Source organism: Aquila chrysaetos, chromosome Z (genome assembly GCF_900496995.4).
Source record: "Aquila chrysaetos chrysaetos chromosome Z, bAquChr1.4, whole genome shotgun sequence".
Classification (NCBI taxonomy): domain Eukaryota; kingdom Metazoa; phylum Chordata; class Aves; order Accipitriformes; family Accipitridae; genus Aquila; species Aquila chrysaetos.
This window is the reverse complement of record NC_044030.1, coordinates 81974873-81995295: the sequence shown is the minus strand read 5'-3', so window position 1 is coordinate 81995295 and position 20423 is coordinate 81974873. Positions and strand designations below refer to the sequence as shown.

The window sequence follows — 20423 nt, the reverse complement described above, 5'->3', positions numbered from 1 at the left end:
TGTGTGGAGTGTGTGTGTAGCTTGAAAAACATGACACCTTTGTTTCTGAGGTGCTGCATCTTTAAATTTCTAAGCACTACACCTCTGAGGAGTGTGGAGAAGGACTGCACTTCTAAGCATTGCACGGTGTTTACTCCTCAAACACACCACCACACAATGAAAAAGAAGGGACAGATATGGTGACCCCCAGCTCATTGCCTGTGTCCTTTTTTTTTGTTAGTTCTTCTCTTCCTCCCCTTGTTCTTTTATCCTTTTGGGGCTGACAGGGCTATCTATTAGCAATGCATAACATGGGGATCCAGGAGAATTGGCTTCACTTTTCAGTTCTGCTGCTGTAAAATGCTGACGTGGAAGAGGTTGCTTCTTAACAATTTCTATTCTGAGTTGGATCAAAGCTTTGTTCGGGAATAAATACTTAGGAAAGAGTAAAGAACCAGGCTTGGCTTCAGTGTACTTTGTGATACACCTTCCTGAACATTAGATCCAAACTGTTATGTTCGATAGCAACCCATAAACCAATCCTTCATAAGGATCTAGGTATCTAAGTGTACGCTATCTGACTTTGCTACTTGATGCCTTTGTTTCTTCTTCTGGAGACCTTAGGATGCTGATCTTATTTGGAAAAGTTTCTAATCTCTAAGAAAAAAATAAAACATGCAAGTTCTATTTATATTTCTATGAAAGCAATATGAATTTTAAAACTAATTAAAAATATTGCTCTTTTTGAAAAGCTTTCTTTTGCTTGTTATGAAAAGTGGGATAAAAGAGGATAAATCAAGATGCAGAGAGAAAACAGAAGTTAAGTATTTTCTTTGCTAAGTTGTTCTCCTAAAAGCTAGTAGAAACAGGGACAGTCTTCCAAGGATCAGTGTGGCAGTATTCTTGGGCATGAATGGATTGGATTATGAAAGCCAAAGCATTTCTAGAGTTGAAACTTTTGAGAGATGTAAAAGGCAACGAGATAGGTTCCTACAGGTACGCTGGCAACTAAACAAAGACCAGGAAAAATGTGGGGCTGCTGCTGAAATGAGTGAGTGGCCTAATGAGGAACATGGAAAGGACTAACATACTTAGGAGTTTCTCTATCCCAGCCTTTACAGGCAAGCTGTGCTCTTATGCATCCCACATCTTTATACCTCCCAGGAAAGTTTGAGGAAGAGATACACTGCCCTTAGTAGAGGCGGATCAACAGGCACAAGTTAGTTGATCTGGGTGTCTGCAGTTCGATACAACAGGATGGGATGCATCTGAGCATGTTGAGGGAGCTGCTCTATGTCATTGTGAAGCCATTCTCCCGTCTTTGAAAAATCACATGAGATGCCTGAGAACTGATAAAAAGCAAATGTGACATCTATTTAAGAGCAACATAATCATTGAGAGATTTTCTTGCTAACTTTCTTCAATGACAGGTAGACATATATAATCATATGAGGATTAGTATCAGGTTTTTTCTACATTCAATTATAAAGGAAAAAGAAAAGGAAAAAGTTATGCTGCCTTCTTTCAAATTTAGAGAATTTTTATTTTGTTTCTATCCAGACTTGATGCTTGTTCTCAAGTATAACATCTCTCCTAAGAAGAATGGTGATTTTGTTTCAAAAGATTTTTTACCACACTTTTCAGTTAAGTCTTAGTCATAATGCACAAGAGAGTATTAGAGACGGATGTCAAGCTGCAAAGTGCTATAAGCATGACAAATCTTCACTTTAATTCTCAGAATTGATTTCCTTTTGAGGAGGTGTGATTTCCTTCTGTCTCTTCCCTTTGGCATTTACTGACTTGGGAATGTTTTATATTTTCCCCTTCTTGAGTAGCAAATGCCATCTAGTACTATTCCTGAATAATTTTTTAAAAAGCAACTTTTACATCAGGAAACAATTAAAAAAGATATTAGTGTGCCAACTGCACTAGTGTGCCAACTGCACAGATATACTGTTGCTTTCTTTTATAAGAGAACCAGGCAAAATATAAAAAAAAAACACTGAAAAATCTGTAAAACCTCTAGATCTGTCTCAATGTACCTCTGAACATCCACAAATCCCAGGTGAATTTGGATTTTGGTTCTGCTTACTGTAGAGATACAAGTAAACTGTGAAATCTGGAGTAGGACTTGAACTAAAAAATTAACAAAGAGATTTAATTACATCTTAGTCCTTTGTCTTGTGTATATAATATGCAAACATCATTGCAATGGTTATAGTATGTTTATTAGAAATTGTATTTATTCTTTTTCTTAGTATATATTACTATGTTGGGGTTCTTGGTGAGGAGAGAAAAAAAAACATTTTTTTTTTAAATCCAGTAAAAGGTTTGTTTGTGGTTGACCTTGGAGTCCTTGACTCTGTAATGAGCAATGATGCTAAGGGGAAAAAGCTGAGAAGTGAAAGTCAACACCAAAAAAATAAGAATGGAAATGACTAACTGAGTTAAAAACAGAAAACCAAGTGGATGTTCCCAATCCAGTTTACATAGAATAATTAAAGCCTCTGAAAATGGATCACTGCAAACATGACACCAAAGTACTTTGGCTGTTTAGTCTAATACATCAGCAGCAATAACATGTCATAATAAAAAATTGCAGAAGTAAATTCATTCATATCCTTAAAGTCATAACTACGCGCAGGCGTGAACCAGAATGTGTAGGTAAATGACTCCGACTCAAGAATGGCAGTGCCTAAAAGCTGAGCACTTTGTCCCTTGGAATGATTCAGTGTATAAATTTAGGAACCCAAAGTCTCCTGGCAGTCAAGGAAAGCCACTAAACATTCCTGGGGAGTGATCCTGGGGGTCCTCATGCTGCAGAAAGTCACTTACTGTGAGTAACTTAAACAGGGATATGTGACCTAATTCCTTCTTAGTTTGCCATAAATAGCTATAAATGAGCGTACAAAGTTCTGAGCACTTCCTAGAGGTGGATCATCTCACTTAAGCAGAGCTCTAGTGCTGTGCAGAATAATCATACAGTGTTACAGTAGTTGATTTAGAAAATCTTTAACCTGGGAAGACAGGTCGTCTGGGCTGGGATTTAGGTTCCATACCAAAACATCTACTTTCTGATGTCTACATGGGAGCTAGTGGCTCCATTCAGTTGTATAAATGTTCAGCTCGCTCTAAAATGATAAACAAAAAAATAGATAATTAGGTAACTAAAGAGATAACTTTTTCATCAGCAGAAGCAATCTCTAGTCCATTAATTGCATTGACTAGCTTGCCATTATCTATAACAGGGCCTTAGATAGTGGCCTGCAGCTACACAGACAGCTAAATTCAGGAGCCTTAATCCACAAGTTTAACTTCACGTAAGGTTTCCATTGTCTGCTGAGCCTGAAGGGATCCTGGCCTTGTTCAGCTCCTCCTACAAAGGACACTACCCTACTAATCATGGTGCAGAACAGTTCTAGGTGATTGAGGCAAAGAGAGGAAAATTGGGTGCACGGGGGATGGGGGCTGCGGAGAAACCCTAATTCTGGGTCCCGAGGATCTGAGGGCGAGTAAGGGAGAAGGTGTATGTCTCTGTGTTTAGTCATTAACACTCCCTGCCCATAACTTGGACCTTGAGTATGGTCTTCTAAAGAAGATGTCAGGCAAAGACCTGGGAACAGAGACAGATTGTTCATTGTCTCGCCCGCCCCAGAAGAGCATAGAATCCTTTTTGTTGGATGTCTTCTATGTTTCTCCCCACCGCTGCCCTACTTCTTACACATCCAGTTTCAAGAGAATGGGATAGAATATGGCCTGTTCCACTCTATGCTGTAGCTTGGTAGTTAATAAACTCTCCTGGGATGCCAGTGGTGATAGTTTAGAGATTTGAAATTCTGAGTAAGTCTCAAAGCAGAATCCTACCCTTAAATTGCCTATTAGTCTGCTATTTTGGAGCTTAGTCTATGAACTTTTTCCTGTAGCAGGTGAAATATTTTGAATGATATATAAGAAAGCCCTTGGGTAAAAGATACATCATGAATAAATGATAATGGTCAACACGAAAGTCTATTCACAGGAAGTATTATCAATCAACATGAGCGACTATTGAGAAAGATTTAAGGCTGAGACTTTTAAAAGAGCATAAGCAATCCATTTCCCTTCAATTTTCAGCAAGAACTCAGGAGATATATGTATATATATAACTGAAACTGTTTTTAAAATCCTATCCTAAATTCTCAACAGAGTAAAAAATACAGGACTTGATATTGCATCCTGCTGCTCGTAGAAATGGTCCAATGTTGATACGTGTATTCCTTGCTTTATCAGACCTTCCTGCATCTTAATATCTCTGGAGAACTGATTCTGTCAGGAGGATTCTGATCCTGACCGACTGTTGCCATGGTATTGGATTATTCTGGGCTGTGATCAAGAAGAGCAAACAAACTTGAAAAAGAAACTGGCTTTAAAACATATTCTCAAGCCACGGTGCCTGAGACTAGTTGTTGAAAACTAAATCTTGACTTTTGTACAATGTGGCAGTTGTTAAATACTTCTGAAAAACCATACCAATAACAGAATTGTTGCTGTGACAATAAATACATACATAAATAGAGAAAAATGCAGGAGGAGGAAATTGGGCCAATTCTCACACTCTTTGAAATTGTTCATTTTCATTTAATGGTATTATCCTACACTGAACTGAAAGCCCCAGCTTCTCTGAGAGCATTTGAAAGAGCAGAACATTTTGCAGATTTTAGTCCTGTTTTACTAGGCACTATTCCAAAGCTGGTGGGAGTCAATGAATGTCTTTTTGATATTACTGAGCTTTTGAATTGAGTGCATAATAAGGAGTTTGTACCTGTCTCCGATCCCTAGATCGTAATATAGCTTTTTTTTTACACCTGTTAGTATTCATTCAATTGTGTCATCTATGTGTACCGAAAGCGCTGCAGAAGGTTCTAGAAATACATGAGACAGGATTTTCTGTATGCAGGCACTGGCATAATAAATTCATATTCTTGGAAGACAGAGTTTATAGGAAAAGGAAAAAAAAAGGTCTTAAGAGAAATCCTGGTGTTGTGTTATCCAGGATGATGACCCCGGAAGGATGCACAAGTTTCAGCAACCGGTATTTAAACCAGTAAAACAAGCAATAGGAAATTATGTAGGGAATGGGGGAAGTTTTCAGCAAGTTTGTTATTTACAGATGAATAATTTTGTTTGCCAAATTACCGAGCATGTTCTTCCTATTCCACAGGCAGAATTCACAGCCATGAGGGACCAATACATGCGGGGCGGAGAAGGCTTCATTATCTGCTATTCCATCACAGACCGCCAATCCTTTCAAGAAGCTGCTGAGTTTAAGGAACTCATTTATCGCGTCCGGCACACCTATGACATCCCCTTGGTGCTGGTGGGAAACAAAATAGATCTTGAAGAGTTCAGACAGGTAAGTAACTTTTCTGCTGGTTTTGGCTTGGTTTTCCTTGGCTACCTCAGGGATTTCTTGTGCATATGTTGTACAGTACTAAGAATTATTAGCACAAGATGGCGTTTAATCAAAGCGCAACACACTAGGATTGGTAATAAATTAAGGACTTAGTACTATTCATTCATATATTATGGATCTTAAAGCAGCCTTCGCCAATCACATCCAGATGTTCCTTGTTTTTACTTGAAAAGGAATCCCACTGTTTTTGTTTGAAGTAATATAGATGTTCAGCATGGAAAAAGATTCACTCAGGATCTTTGTGGCAAAAAACCTGTTTTCATTGGAAGTTACCAGCCATTAAATGGAGATTTTTTTTTTTTTCGTGAACGTACTAGATTTAATTAAAGGTTTCTCAAACTCAGACTGAAAAAAATTCTAGTTAAAATAGAGAAATATGTATGAGATTATCTTTGCCTGAAAAGCCAGTGGCTTGAATCCACTTTGATTTGTATACAAAATTTGAGCCACCACCACCCATACAGCAGCAGATGTCTTTGACTATGAGAGCATTGACTGTGGCTCTCTCAAAGTCTCTAGCAATCTTTGCTCACTCTTTTCCTTTGGCTTCCTCTCTGCTTCCTCCTTGCTGTTTGAATTGATATGTGTGTGTGTGTGCGAGGCAGTGAGTTAGAGAGAGACCATCTTAGAAATGGCTTGGTTGTGTCCCAGTACTGAATGGAAAATATCCTTAATCTCAATCAGAAACTTCGAAAAGAGGAAAAAAAAGATTTTCCTATATGGAAATCTTAAGAGGCTCCTTATGCACACTACAACTGCTTTCAAATGACTGACTTCTGTGCAGACATATGTAACAATTAAATAAAATAGTGTTTTTCAGTTCACTAGCATCTGTGCTCACATGATTCTGTCTACTCTTTTCCACTTATCCTGTCATTCTTCTCCCCATTTCTTTTGTCTTCTTTCTTCTACCTCAAGAAAATCCAAGGCAGTGTTAAGCCTGAAATTAATCCTGAAGATCTGATGACGTACATTTAGAACTTCACATCTGTTTCCAGATCGTTGACTTTCTCCCTAAATCAGACTGTGACAAAACCTTAATGGTGACAATCCAGCTGCAGTTTAACATGCAGCTTGAGGCTTCAAACAGCAGTGCCATGTGCAACATGCAGTACAATCTGTGCAGCTTCTGGGGTACTTATATACCAGATGGGGAGGGATGTGGATTCAGTTGTTCTGCTGAGAGAACAGGACATTGCACCTGATCCCAACAGAAATGGGATACGATTGATTACCTACAGTAGGTGGGGGTTTCAGGAATACTCTATTCACTATGTGATATGAAGATTCTCTTCCAGTGAGTGATCTTTGGCACTACCTCTTTCTGATCTTATGATTTGTTGGGCTTTTATATTTTAATCACTGTCAAAGCATATCAAAATATATGCCCTATTTACGTGTTTTACATGCTCCTTGATGATCTTGTCCAGTCTCCAAACAGGAAAATTAGTGTGCACGAATGTCTGACTTGGGTATCACAAACAGCACTCAAGATTATAAAGGGCATGAAGAGGCTCTTGGGAATGATATTAGAAATCATGTCTTTGTGATGTGACAGACACACAAAAACCTGTTATACAAGGTTGTCACTGAAGATTCTGCCTGAATGTGTATCAAGACAATTCCAAATAGTGGTCCTATATTTTTTAAAAATCTTTCAATGAGCTTTTAGGTCTTCAGAATCTTTTCCTCCATAAGCCCTCTACAACTGTCAACAAGTATGGCAATGTCAGAAGGGTTTTCTCAAATATTCTGCAATCCAGACTTTGAGCCATGGGACACCCTTACATCAAAGCCTAGTAAGATAATAAAATGCAGATCTGCTCCTTTGAATAAAGCAGTTGAATATGACTATGTCTACATAAGCAAGTAGTATGAACCAACAGGAGCAGAGCTATAGAACAAACCATTTTATTCTGAAGTCCACATTTGGGGAATTTGTTTTTAACTTTGGACTAACTCTACTCCAGGGCCATTGTCTCCATGAGTAGTTGGTGCTGAGGTGTACAAGTTGTGCTCCTGGACCATTATCTTCACTTAAATTTCATAGATAGTTCAGGTCATGTTCTCAGAGACCGCTCCATGATTGAAAGCAAAGCATGGTTAAGTGGAGGTGACTAGGAGATACTGCTCAGAATGCCTCTCTGACCTGAACTAAAGCACTAGTGTGGGGGAGGTCACCTCTTTAAGCGCATGTTAATGGACTTCGGTGGCTCGTTATTTCAGAACTGGGACGTAAGGTTGTGCTGTATGTTTAACAAACACTGAAATAAGTTATATCTATGTTTACTTGTTAGGTTAAGCAATATCTAAGTAACTTGATGAACTGCGGGAAGGTAAATTGAAAGGAATCTTTTCAAGGTCATGTACTGTAGTTACGGCTTCATTAAAAGCACTTGGATGGTAAGAGTAGTAGCCAGCTAACTCTGGGGTGACAGGCAGCAATGAGCTGACGATGTACAGCATTAACATATCAATGAACAGTGAGGTACACAAACATACCAAATTCAAACAACTGAGAAATAATAGGTGTCAGAACGCAATTAGCCAGATTGGAATTTGGCCAGGGCACCAGGGCTAATATTGTTGCTTTGTCTAATGACGTTTTTCTCCTATGAAATTCATTAAAGGTACTGTAATGTTATTCATGGTATTTGGAAACATAACATTAAGTTCAACATTCCCAGGCATCATTTCCATTTAATGACAATTCCACAATAATCAGACAGGCTGTAGTAGCTCGGTCAGACAAAGCTTTTGTTTGAAATATGATCCCTTACACAATACAATTAATGATGTATGTTGCTTGCCTCAAATCTATCATCAGGACTACAAGAATAAAACTAATCTGCAATTAAAATTTTGTGTTAGGAGAAACACTATTGAAAAAAACCCCAACAAGCTTATTATTTTAAAATAATGTTTTTATTTTCTGATGTCTTCAGTGAAATTATTGTTGTCTTTAAGTATGCCTCTCATTTTTAACCTCTTAAGAGATGGCTTTGTCTGTACTCCTTCTTAAAGCAATTTTTAATTACGTTCATCAGCCTAAAGAATAAACACTTTCCATTTTCTCTGAAAGAATGTGGAGGAACAACTGTGTAAAAACTGTGGGGAAAAAATATAATAACTCATTATCTTGATTTGCATATCCAGTCTGTTGGCCAGGCTCCCTCCATCCTCCATTCTCTTCCACCCATTTGTACTGCAGCTGCGTCTGGTCCTTTCTGACCTTGTTCTGTTTTGTGTTCAGAGAGTCACTGGGAAAGTGAATGGGCATGAGTGGTTAAGGCATTCATCTGTGTCCATTCCTTCATCTTTAGCCATTGCTCTAAGAAATATTTAAGTATTATATGTATTTTATCCCATACCTCTTTGATGTAAAACATAGAGCACTAAGTGCTTGATTAAATACCATTTTAATTTCAGTGTTTTCTAACATTAAAGTCATTAGATTAATAAAGATAGGCTGTATGTCTTTTCATGTTGTTAGAGTTTCAGAAACATTTAGGACCCGCTCATATGAATATAATAGATACTTTTACTTCAGTTAAGCTTTGTCACTTCACCCCAGATGAACATCTGGTTCTTACTGAAGTTTAAAATCTGTATAATAGATAAATATCTAATTAAAACATATTAATCTTTAAACAATACAGTAAACAACTGATCTTATTTGGGCTCATGCCATGCTAATGCTAAATTGCAGCTTTTAATTAAAATATTTTATAATAAAGACATGTTGCACTGCTGAAAGGTTGTTTGAAAAAATATCCATAAGACTTCGCTTACTGATCATTGCAATACATTACATTCAGCAATTCAGAGGGGAGCTAACTACATAAGCTCCTTTGAACAATGTGCTGTAGCTCTGAGCTGGAGAGAATAGATACTTTCTAGCAGCTTTTTCAAACTTTTAATGTGGATGTGAGAACCCCTCTGGAAATTCTACCTATGTAGAAATTGCATAGCCTTCATGGAGCAGTTTTTCCTATACGCTTTTGTTTGACCCTAGAGGAATAAACTGTGGGCTCAGTGAAGTCCATGGATAACACGTTGATGTCCATTGAGTCCAAGGTTATGAGGGCAGCTCACGCTTCATTCAGCTCTTGGCCTCTCTGGGAAGCCTGTCATCAAAGTTGTTAGTTTTGCCAGTACAGTCTTGGTCCTGAACAGAATTATGCAGTTGTTTACTTTTCCACACATGAATTGTCTTGTTGTATTCAAGCACAAATCTGAGTAGGAGCAGTGCTTTTGAAAGCATTTTCTTCCTTCTCTCTCCCTCTACAGCCTCCCTCCTTCAGTAGGAAATATGAAATAATATGAAAACTGTCTTTAACATGGAACAATGTCTTACTTGGAGTGCAAATTAATTACAGGGGCTTCATTATATTTTCTTTCTAAGGTTTTATTATATGATAAGATAATTCTCAAACCAAGATTACAGTGGCTCAATACATCCCCATGATCTGAACTAGCTGCCCTCAGAACTTTCTCACTTCGATGAGGTTTTACTCTGGAATTTGTTCAAGATGAGCTGACTAGTTATCAGATACCATGAGCATCAACTTTTAGATTTCTCATTTTGACAGTTGCTCTATTTTCATGCTGGCTTCTAAAACCTTGAAATATCTGTTGAGTCTGAGACAGCTAATGTTTTTTGTTTTGTTTTGTTTTTTAACTTGTGTTGTTTTGGTTTCTTTTGTATGAATAACTGTTCAGTATATTTCAACTATGTCAGTCTACACCTTCTGGTGCCTGGCTGAGACACTGAAAATACTTAAAGAATATGACATTATATTTTATTTTCATTTTCTGGTGCATGAATATGAAGCACTATTTACTAGATGCTCTCTTACTCAGATTAGTCATGAAATTACAGTATTCTGAACTTCTTACCTTAGCATCAGTCTGAATTCCTTTGCTTTTTGGTTGAACCTGCTGTCAAATTTGTAAATGTCCTTTACCACCAGCAGTTCCATTTTCTCTTAAAGACATTTGGGTAGAAGTCTGTCTACCGAAGACTCTTGTTTTCTATTTATCAGGCCAGTGCCCAACCAAAGAATGAAAGGTTTCACTCTCTCTTCTGAGCTTTCTAACTGCAAGTCAAGGGAAATGCATTTTCTACTATTTACTGACAAAGAATAGTATACATCTGAGTTAACTATAGACATGGTAAAGTGATTAGACTAAATGAGTTGGCCAGATTCTCTATAAAATCCATGCAGAAAAACTGGATTTATCACATAACATAAAATGAGATGTGTCTGCCCATGAAGACATCTGTCTTTCAGTTGACTGTAGAGGGAGGAATGGACAATTAGCTTCTTCGCCTTTATATAGCAATACCTGGGTGAGATGAAGACTAAAAGAATTCTTTATGACATCCTTTCAGTTGAGAATCTAAGCTTACTGATTCATTCTATTGTTATTGTTGCTGCTAACAACAGACTAGACTTTTGAAGCATGCTCAACTTGCCTTTGGTTTATGAATGAATAAAATCTAATAAATAGTTATTCTTAGGTGGTGCTCCGTTCTAAAGATCAGTGTGAGCTGTGATCTTAAAATATCTTAGAAGTATTCAGGTGGGCTTACCCTAAATAATGACTACAGAAAACATAGTGGTATCCTTAATGCAAAAAAAAGCCTGAGGAGAATATGGCACAGAAGAGCAAATTCTTCAAAAACTATATATTTGAATGTTGCAGTGAATTTTTAGATTAATTCATTAATCCATCTTGATGTCATCTTGACTGTTCATTTTCCATGGACACCCATGCACTTCCATTTTTCTAACATGAATGCCTGCTGAAAATGAATTACATTTGTATGGAGTTGCCATGATCACTTACATTTGCTTGCCTACATATTGCCTTTCCCCCATGACATCACATCATATTCTTTGTTTGCTCTTCAAATTCTGAATAATATAAGTCATTTTTGCTGTTTTGATGGAGTTATGACAGTTGTCTGAATATTTGGAACTAAAACCACTGAAGTTGTCATGATGTTTTATTATCTTAGAAATCTGTCAAACCTTTGATAATCACTTTCTTACATTACCAAAACATGTGTCTGGATTCTGTCATGTTCCTCTACACCTCTAATTTCTATTTATTTTTAATTGTTTTTGCTTTTTTGACATTTCTTTCACATCATTCACTGTCCTATGAAGTCTTCATTGTTTAAATAAAATCTTTTTAGTGGTTGCCCCACCACACCCCCACACCCCCTCCGAAAAGGTGTGTGCTTTCCTATGCCAGTGCAATTGTAGGAGTCAGTTTGGCAGTTGTAGTCTCTTGGAAGGAAATTCTATTATTATCAACTTAACTGTCTCTAGCAAATATTCATTTATACATAGTTTACCTCTTTGTCATTACAATGCTTTTGTATTTCCACAAAACCCCCCAAACCACAGCTTCGTATGACCCAGGCTGCAGTAAATGCAATCAGACATATAGAGAATTGCAATGAAACTGTTGGCTCATTTCTTGATTCATAATTGTGATAACCTCTAGTGATCCATCCAGTAAGCCCTGTAATTCCTTCAATACAGAGAAGAAGACATTTGAAGGGGACTAAGATGCAGATAACAAGCTGCTCTATAAAAGAAGAAACAACAGGGAAACAATAGCTGAACTGCAGATAAAAAGAATTTATAACAGAAAACCTGGATATTCAGAGATAAAACCAGAAGCAACTAATTGCTTGTAGCCAACAGAGGACATGTAGCAAGGGGTATACGCTAGGGATGGTGCTGCAAGGTCGCTTCACACCTAGGGATATTAAACAGCAACACGCTTCATGTTGTTTTAAAAGGCTCCCAGGAGTTGTTACGTCTATCTGCATTACCTTCACTCTCCTCCTCAGAGATTTTTGTCCTCCCCATGTACCAAATTCTGACTTGGTGTGGCCGTGTTTGACTTCAGTGGGAGAATGCCTTGGAGGAGAGGTGTGAAGCTACAGAGATACTCTCTCACCTCTTGTCTTCTTGATCTAGATTGCTACTCAAGGTGAACTTGGACTGTGAGATTTGTCCGTTTGGTCTGTAAATTGGGAGATAGCTGTTGTGAAGACTTTAACGCACTCTTCATTTGGTAGCCATGCCAGCAGGATCTTTCTTCTTAAGTAAAGCAAGCAAGTGCTGTAGGAACACTACCCACACAAGTCTTCTGCAAAACAGCCTTGTGTAGGTCTCTTTTGTGAGTAAGTTCAGGATGCTGTTGCTTTCCTTAGAGCCTCTCAGAGGGAACCCCCTTGGTTACACAGTGACCACACAGAGAGGTACAGCTTGCAAGGATATGGTATCATTTGTTGGGTGACTAGGGCTTAGTTAGTAGCCTGTACAGATTCCTGTGTTGGAAGGCAAAATCTGTGAGAAAGCTCATTATCCATGAAGAACTTCCACAGTTCATTTTTCACCAGCAGAGAAAGGTGTAAGGGAGGAGCCGTGTGAGACCCTCCCTCCGGTTCCTGCCCTGCTCCGGGGGGCAGTGCTCCAAAAGTCTGGTTGCAAAATTCCATTTTATTCATTTTCACTTTATTTGCTGAAATCTTCATTGTCCTGTCTGTGAATCTTCCTCTTGCACACTGTACACAAGCCAGGCATCAACCTGTTCTTAATGCAGAAAGGGGAGAGACATGACCATACCGCATCAGGCAGTACTAATTGGGGCACAGTTGTGCCTCTCCACCATCCATGCCTGAAGCAATATGACCTCCCATCTCTCAAGATTTATCCTCTCATTTTCTCCACAGGGGCACATATACGTGAAAGAGAATGGCATGCAATGGGAAGGTATCTTTTTATATACATGCTGCTATTTTTACATCAGCAAAATCAAGGTTTCAGCCTAACTCATATTTTATTTACTACAGTTCCAGTTCAGGAAACTATTTAAGCATACGCTTAATTAGAGTGGAACTAATGTGTGTTCTTCATGTTAATCTGCACTTGAGCAAAGATGCTGTCCTGAAAGCGAGACAGTAATGAGCAACTTTGTAAAAATGAAAGTACCTTGGCAAAGTAGCAGATTAATATAGGAGGCAACATTTACTGAGTGCACTGTTTATATAAAAATGTGAATTCCTGGTAGCAAGGATAGTTTGCTGTGTTTTTGCAGTAGTAGCTCAAATTACTTGAAAGAAGAAATTTTGCCAGAATTTAATTACAGCTCATCATGGTGTCACAAATAATAAGAGCATGACCTAGCATTTAAAGAAGATTAATCAGTTTAATCATCTTTGCTTTTTGAAGATTTGCTTGTCTTCTTGTCTTGACTCACTTTTTTTTTTGGTTTTTTTTCCCAAATGAATTAGGAAGTTAGATTTGTTTTTATCCAGATCTAACAACTTGGCTAAGAATAGCAGCATGTTAGCTTCACATGCTGGGACGTTGTTTAAGCTGTGTAGTCATGACAAGCAAAAGAAAAAAAAAACCAGCCCAATCCCAAAACCCCTTACCCAAACAAACCAATCTGAAAAAAGAAAATGAAAGGGAAAATACCTCTGTGTTATAGCCATTCTGGAAACTTCCAATCTCTCATCCATATTGTCCAAATTTTACAGTAAAAAAATCTATGTATAATGGCAGCTTCTAAATCTCTGAGTAAATTGTTTGATATAGCACAGTTAATTCAAGAAGGTCCAGGAAATTAGCCATGATAAAATGACATTAAAGCACATTACTACAGTTGAAACTCAAGATGTTAAATGTCTATAATATGGCACAATTCAGGTTTCAATGTTAGTCATTATCAGTATTAATCACACAGTTTTACTGATCAAAACCCCAGTCCCAGTCTGGGAGTCAGGGTATGGTATGTTGTTTATTTGAAATTGGAGTTGATACAGTTTAATATCTGCAACCACCGTGTTGTGATGGGTGTTACTTTAAAAAGAAAAAAGGATGGGCTTCCCTTCTCTCATTGCTGCATTTATTTCCTCTGTTGCTCAGGGAATGTTCTTTCCCTCTGTTTCCATCTATGTCCTTTTTACCACCTATTACAATCTAAAAAGCTTAATAAGGAGAAAAATAAAATGTCTTGTCAATTTTTTTAAATTGTCTGGCGCAAGCACTGACACAAATGCATGGAGTTTTGTGTGTGCTTGTGTGTGTCTGCATGTTTTAACATTATAATCTAACACCAGCCATGTGCTCAGTTTAGGATATTCATCAGCACCACGGGCCACCCTTTGGGTAATCCTGTCATATATAGTCAGTCGTTGAAATTTCGAATTTGCTTTACGTCTCCTCTGAGGTGGTGGGGAAGACAGTGTCTTTACATTTGATAAAGTTTTTCATTACCAAAACTATGGGATAATTCTTCCAGTCTTTTCCTAGCTGTGTCTCTTACAATCTCTTCTTTCTTTATGATTAAAAAAGTAAAACTTGCCTTTGTTTCTGAGACTCCATTCATTTCTACAGCTCACAATTTCTTGGATTTTTAAACCTGAGGAATGCATGAGATATAGATATGTTTTGCTGGGTTTTTTTCCTTCTTCGAAATCTGAGTGATATTATCCCAGACATGCTTAGTGCTAGCCCACTGAAACTACAGACCAAACCTAGTCACCTTCCTATCATTGTGTCCAACCTTCCCAGCAATTGCTTCAAAGCACACATGAACTATTGCCACAAAGTCCCGGTCTATTTTCCAGTGAAGTCTAGCACAAGGTTTATGTTGCAGGTGATCAGCCTGGGAGGTATGGCCAGATTCTCAGAATTATCTGGGCATTTTCACTTCATGAATCTTGAACTGATGCAGGAATGTGGGCTTCAGGTGACATTCCTGATCAATTTTGCTCTCTTTCTTACCATGTCGTATGAAGAAAACTGCATGTATTTTCTCTATTTAATTAAAAATAGAGATTTTTTTTTTTTAATAGGCTATTTGTTATAGGTTGGGAAGGGATTGCAGGTGGTTGTGTGTTTGGTGGAGTCAGAGGAGAAGGTGGAAGAGCGGGACGTTGGAAGAGGGAGTAGAGAAGATGATCTATGCATTCCTTGGAGTGAAATAGGCATTGAGCACTCATCAGACCTTGTAGCATCTGACTTGATTTGGGCTACAGACCTGTGTAGCTAATTTCCCAGTGCACCCCACTGAAGAAAAGTTGCTTATAGAGAAGTTGTATTCCCTTTTAATCCCATTTTCTTTCCCATCTGAAGTGAATGAGATGATTTCACTGATGATTCCTTGTGACTATAAGATGACTGGTGATGCCCATTAAACTTATCAGGATTGTAATGCTCTCAAAACCAGGAGAGGGTTAGAACTTGAGAATAGTTTGATTTGATTGTGAGGATCTGCAATTGTGAGAATCCCTAAGATCTGTCAGGAAAAAAAAAAGAGGAATGGGAGAGTTATGGACATCACAGATGGGTGAATGAAGCTTGAAAGTCCTTGGGAAACATCAGGCAGGACTTCAGACACGGTGGCAGCTGCAAAAAAAATCATTCTTGAGCCCCTGAATAATTCTTGCATAAGTATTTAATATCACCATACTTTGGAATTTTGAAACAAAGAATATTTCACTGCTACATCTGATGTCTTTGCTTTTGCTAGGGTTGTGTACCTCATTTGATAAACATTCGAGCCTTTGAGGAGGAAGAAGTGAAATGTGGGGAGGGTTCATAGGTCTCAGTTCATTAATTACTGCTTTTTCTTGCTGCAAGCATATGCTTCAGCCCTTTGCGTTTTGTTGGGAGGGAACCAGTCCCAGAGAATTGTGTGCAAAGATAATTCCTAGATGAAAAGTGTCCATGTAACTTATAAAAAATCCAGGGAGGTCGGTTATATTTTGTCCTTCAAACTCCATGGAATCTGGACTCTGAAGCCATGGCTAGATGGGACAATGGTAAAAGTGCTCTTGTACTCTCTTCTGAAAATCTTTCCTGGCATTCTTAGTAAAAGGGGTGAAAAATTTAAAGGTAATAAGAACTGAATTTTCATCTATGTCAATGCTCTGTCTTTCTGAGGTGCAATTAGTTTTTCAGAACATGCTGGACAAACTCCCACTGTTTGTACCACTGCTCTGTGGAGAGAAACAGTGTTTCATTCTCCAAGGCTGTCAACCTAGCACTGTTTATGTCATTTAAATTTAACACAAAAATTAAAAAATACTGCTTTTACTAATTTTGGAACCATAGCACATAAAAATAATTTTATATTTGTCCTGATTGCCTGACATTTTCAATATGGTACGTCCGTAAAAGAGAAATTGCTTTTTATGGAGCACAAGTAAAAAGGCCATAAGGGAAAGAGAAGGTAATTAATAAAAAAATTAATAAAAAACTATAGAATAGTTCTGATAGGAATTTTTTTATTATCCTTGTGCACTTAAGTTAAAGGCTTACTGTTATGCCAAACTTACACAGTAGTATAGAAATCTTCCTTATTTTTGTAACTGGTAAGTTCCTTAACCTTGTGACTAGAAAGCCTGCTGTTCTTTGGAAGTATATTTCATTAAAGCAAAATAGGATTGGAATGGCTATTTTCCTTCAAAAAGTGAAAACAGAAAGAAGCAGCAGAAAATTTCATGTTATTGAAATCTCTGGCAGAAAACAGTTGTGTAAAAAATCAGTGATATTTAGAGAGAAAATTAGCACAACGCAGTAATAAAAAAACCCGTCCCATGCTACCTGAAATTAAGTAATAAGCTGTTATTCAGAAACTCCATCATGCCATTATCCATTAAAATGTATTAAGCCTTCTGCTTCTTCAATGTATGGTTTTATTTGTCTAGATAGTGATTGGAACTAGACAGATGATTTAGGACATCTCCATTTTTCTATATTGATGAGAGTATCAACAGTGCCTATATCATATCTTTTTTTGTCCTGTTTGTGATTCTCATTGAAATTCTAAGGTCTGAACAAAGTCAGTAATGTTCTGTCTTTACCTGCCTCCATATCTGTGATTTTATCTTGACGGATAATGTACCTAAATGAAAGGATTTTGTGGTATTTGTATTCTGAACAATCACAGAAAAGATGGAGAATGCTGAGGTGACATTGAATGATAGAAATGTGGGTACCTAAAACTGAAAAATAGGATTATGACATTAAGTTTAGTTCCCTATTTATATCCGAGTAAGAGTGATGGTTATAGAAGATCTGCAGTCTGAATATAAGCTTCCCAAAATTTAGAATTAGGACTTCAGGTTTGAGGGTTTCTCTCGTAGGCTGTCTAAATTCAGTACTTGGGCAGCTTATAAAAATGCTAGGAATGAGAGGTCTTACAACTAACTGATAATATGAATGGTAACAAATCATCAGGAACAGATGGTATTCACCCAAGAGTTCTAAAAGAATTCAAGTATAAAATTGCTGAACTATTAACTGTGCTTAAAATGGAATCAGCACCAGGGAAATGGAAGATGGCAAGTTCAGAACAGTCCAGGGAGCTACAGACCAGTAAATGTGAGTTTTGCTGAGCAAATTGATAGCTACTATAAGAACAGAAATAACAAGTACATGAATAAATATGTTTTTACAGGCAAAAGTAATTGGTTTTCATGGAGGTTACTCATGCCTAACAAGTCTTTTTGAGTTCTTTGATTAAGCCAACAAACATACAGGGAACAGGGTTCCAGTTGTTATATTTTCCTTAAATTTCCAAAGAGGTTTATGTGTAATAACAAAAATAAGATTGAAGGAAGACGTGTCACATGTTAAGTGTCAAAAGGAGAAGAAGCAAAGGCAGGACTAAATGGTGAACAACAAACAGAGATTATCATTGTACCTCTGCGTAGATATAGACATTCCTGTTTTAAAAATATCCATTAGTAACTGGACAATAAGAGGAAACATTTTCAAAGTTATTTAACTGTTTTGGGTAGTAAAAAAAGACAGTTGACCTTGATGAGGTTTAAGATTAGTTCTTAATATGTTTAAAGCCTGGATGGTAAGATGAAATTCAATGCTGAAGACTGGAAAGTAGTAAAAGGAGAGCCATGACAATAAATACATGGCAAAGGTCTGTAAACAAGCTATCACCACGGAAAAAAGTCACCTTAGAATTACTGTTGACTGATTTCTGTCAGCTCAAGGCTCTGTAGGGCCAAAAAAGCAAACTGGAATGTTAGCAAGGGAATAAAGAATAGAGCAGAACAAAGCAAATGCTACATGTCATTAAGCATTGCTTAAATACTGTAAGAAGTGGTAGTGTCCTTCATTCTTCTCAAAAGTGATACAGTAGAATTTGAAAATATAAAAGTAAGTAGGCAAAGATGATCAGGGGTACTAAACAGCTTCCATATGTGGCTACATCAAATAAATGTTGATTTAGTCAGGAAATTGGGAGAATTTTGACATGGGGAGAAAAAGTCATGGAAAAAGTGAATAAATAAAGAATATTCATTGTTCCTAACAATACAAGAACTGGGAAGAATGAAATTAAACTTGACTAATCAGATTATATGGTAAACAAATGGAAATGCTTTCCTACACAGTGCATAACTAAACTATGGGACTCATTGCTGCAGGAATTATAAACGTAAATTTTTTGTGATGGATTAAAAAAGTAATTCAACCAGCCATCCAAGGAGTGTTAAAGAAAAACATGACATTTCTAGTTCAGGAAGTGCCTGAGCCTTAGATTCCCAAAAGCTACAAGGATATAGCAGAAGAAGTATTCTCTATGCTTGGTCTACTTTCATGTCCTGTCCCTAAGCAAGTTGCTGCTGTTGATGATGCCACTGGGGACAAGAGAAAACCGTGGGTTGATTTATTTAGTGTCGCTGCTCTTCTGCTGTGACTTGTATAAAAAATGAACCATAACAACAAATTTTGATAGGGCAAAGACACAGAGGTCTCATGAAAACATTCATTTACATAAATATTTACATTTACATACACTCATATATTATACATTAATGTGTACAGCAGTATTAACATAGCGCTAATATCGAATAATCACTGTACTTACATTATGATCATGATTATTATATAATCATTGAGATTATATGATAATTATGCTAATGATTGTTGGTACTGGGTTTCCACTGGGACTCTATTTTTTCTTCTTTGTTTCTTTTTCTAAGGTACTCTATTTTCCAAGCAAATCTTAGCTTGAAGCAGAAATCACTGGATAAAGATGTTCAGTCTGCACTATAAAGCAGTCCAGAACAATGGTCCCAAGAGTCCTTTCTTTTCAAAAGTCTATGCATCTTTTAATATTCTTTTATTTTCTCTTTAAGTGCAGGGAGATTCTTAACAGTAGTCACATTTACTAGAATTTACTAGTTTCTGGAAAGGAATATCAAAGAATCATCAGATGATGACAGCTAATTCAATTCAAACAAAAGGTTTCCAGAAACTTTTCTTACATGTGTGGTTGTATTCTCTAATTTAATGTACATATTAAATATGCACATAAGACAGAAGTCACAAGAGAATCAGGAATGGTGTCAGAGATAGAGCCCAGGAATCCTGACTTCTACTCATCAGATCAAACACCAGATAATATTGTCTCCCTTGTGCATGATTATATGCTTTGTGTCATTTCACAGCAGAAAATAACAAGTAGTAAGGGGTGGAGAGATTCACTGATGCATCTGAGGAGACAAGCTCCAAAGCCTAAGGCTGACATTGCCTTTCAAAACAATTTTGGCTATGAGTGCTTGCAAACAGATGTCAAGCTGGGGAAAAAACTGATCAGCAGTGCCACTAATTTGATGTCCTCAACGCTTCACTAGCTGGATGATTTCCCATCCTGGACTACTGGCCCATTAAACCTGTCTTTTATTGCATAGTCATAAACCTGAATGACAGAAAATAAATAATTAAGACTAGTCAAATAGAAGGCAAAAGATCTACGTGACCCCATTTGTCTAAGATAGTGAGGGACAAATTGGAATCTGAGGACTAATATAGGGAAAAATAAAAAGTGTTTGTTTTCTGTAGCACAGAGCTGAGATGTTTATAGCAATGTGGGGAAAACACTAGGTGCATAGACAGAGCTATTATCCCAATTATCTGACGTGCCAGGA

General features: G+C 37.4%; 1 protein-coding gene across 2 annotated transcripts in view; it reads left to right on the top strand.

Moving 5' to 3' along the window:
- RIT2 (Ras like without CAAX 2) overlaps positions 1-20423 on the top strand; it is a 198369-nt gene that overhangs the window by 108157 nt on the left and 69789 nt on the right. For both annotated transcript variants that reach the window (XM_030005758.2, XM_030005757.1), the window contains exon 4: positions 5180-5371. In XM_030005758.2, the coding sequence (XP_029861618.1) occupies positions 5180-5371 (192 nt within the window). The remainder of the gene's footprint in view (positions 1-5179; positions 5372-20423) is intronic.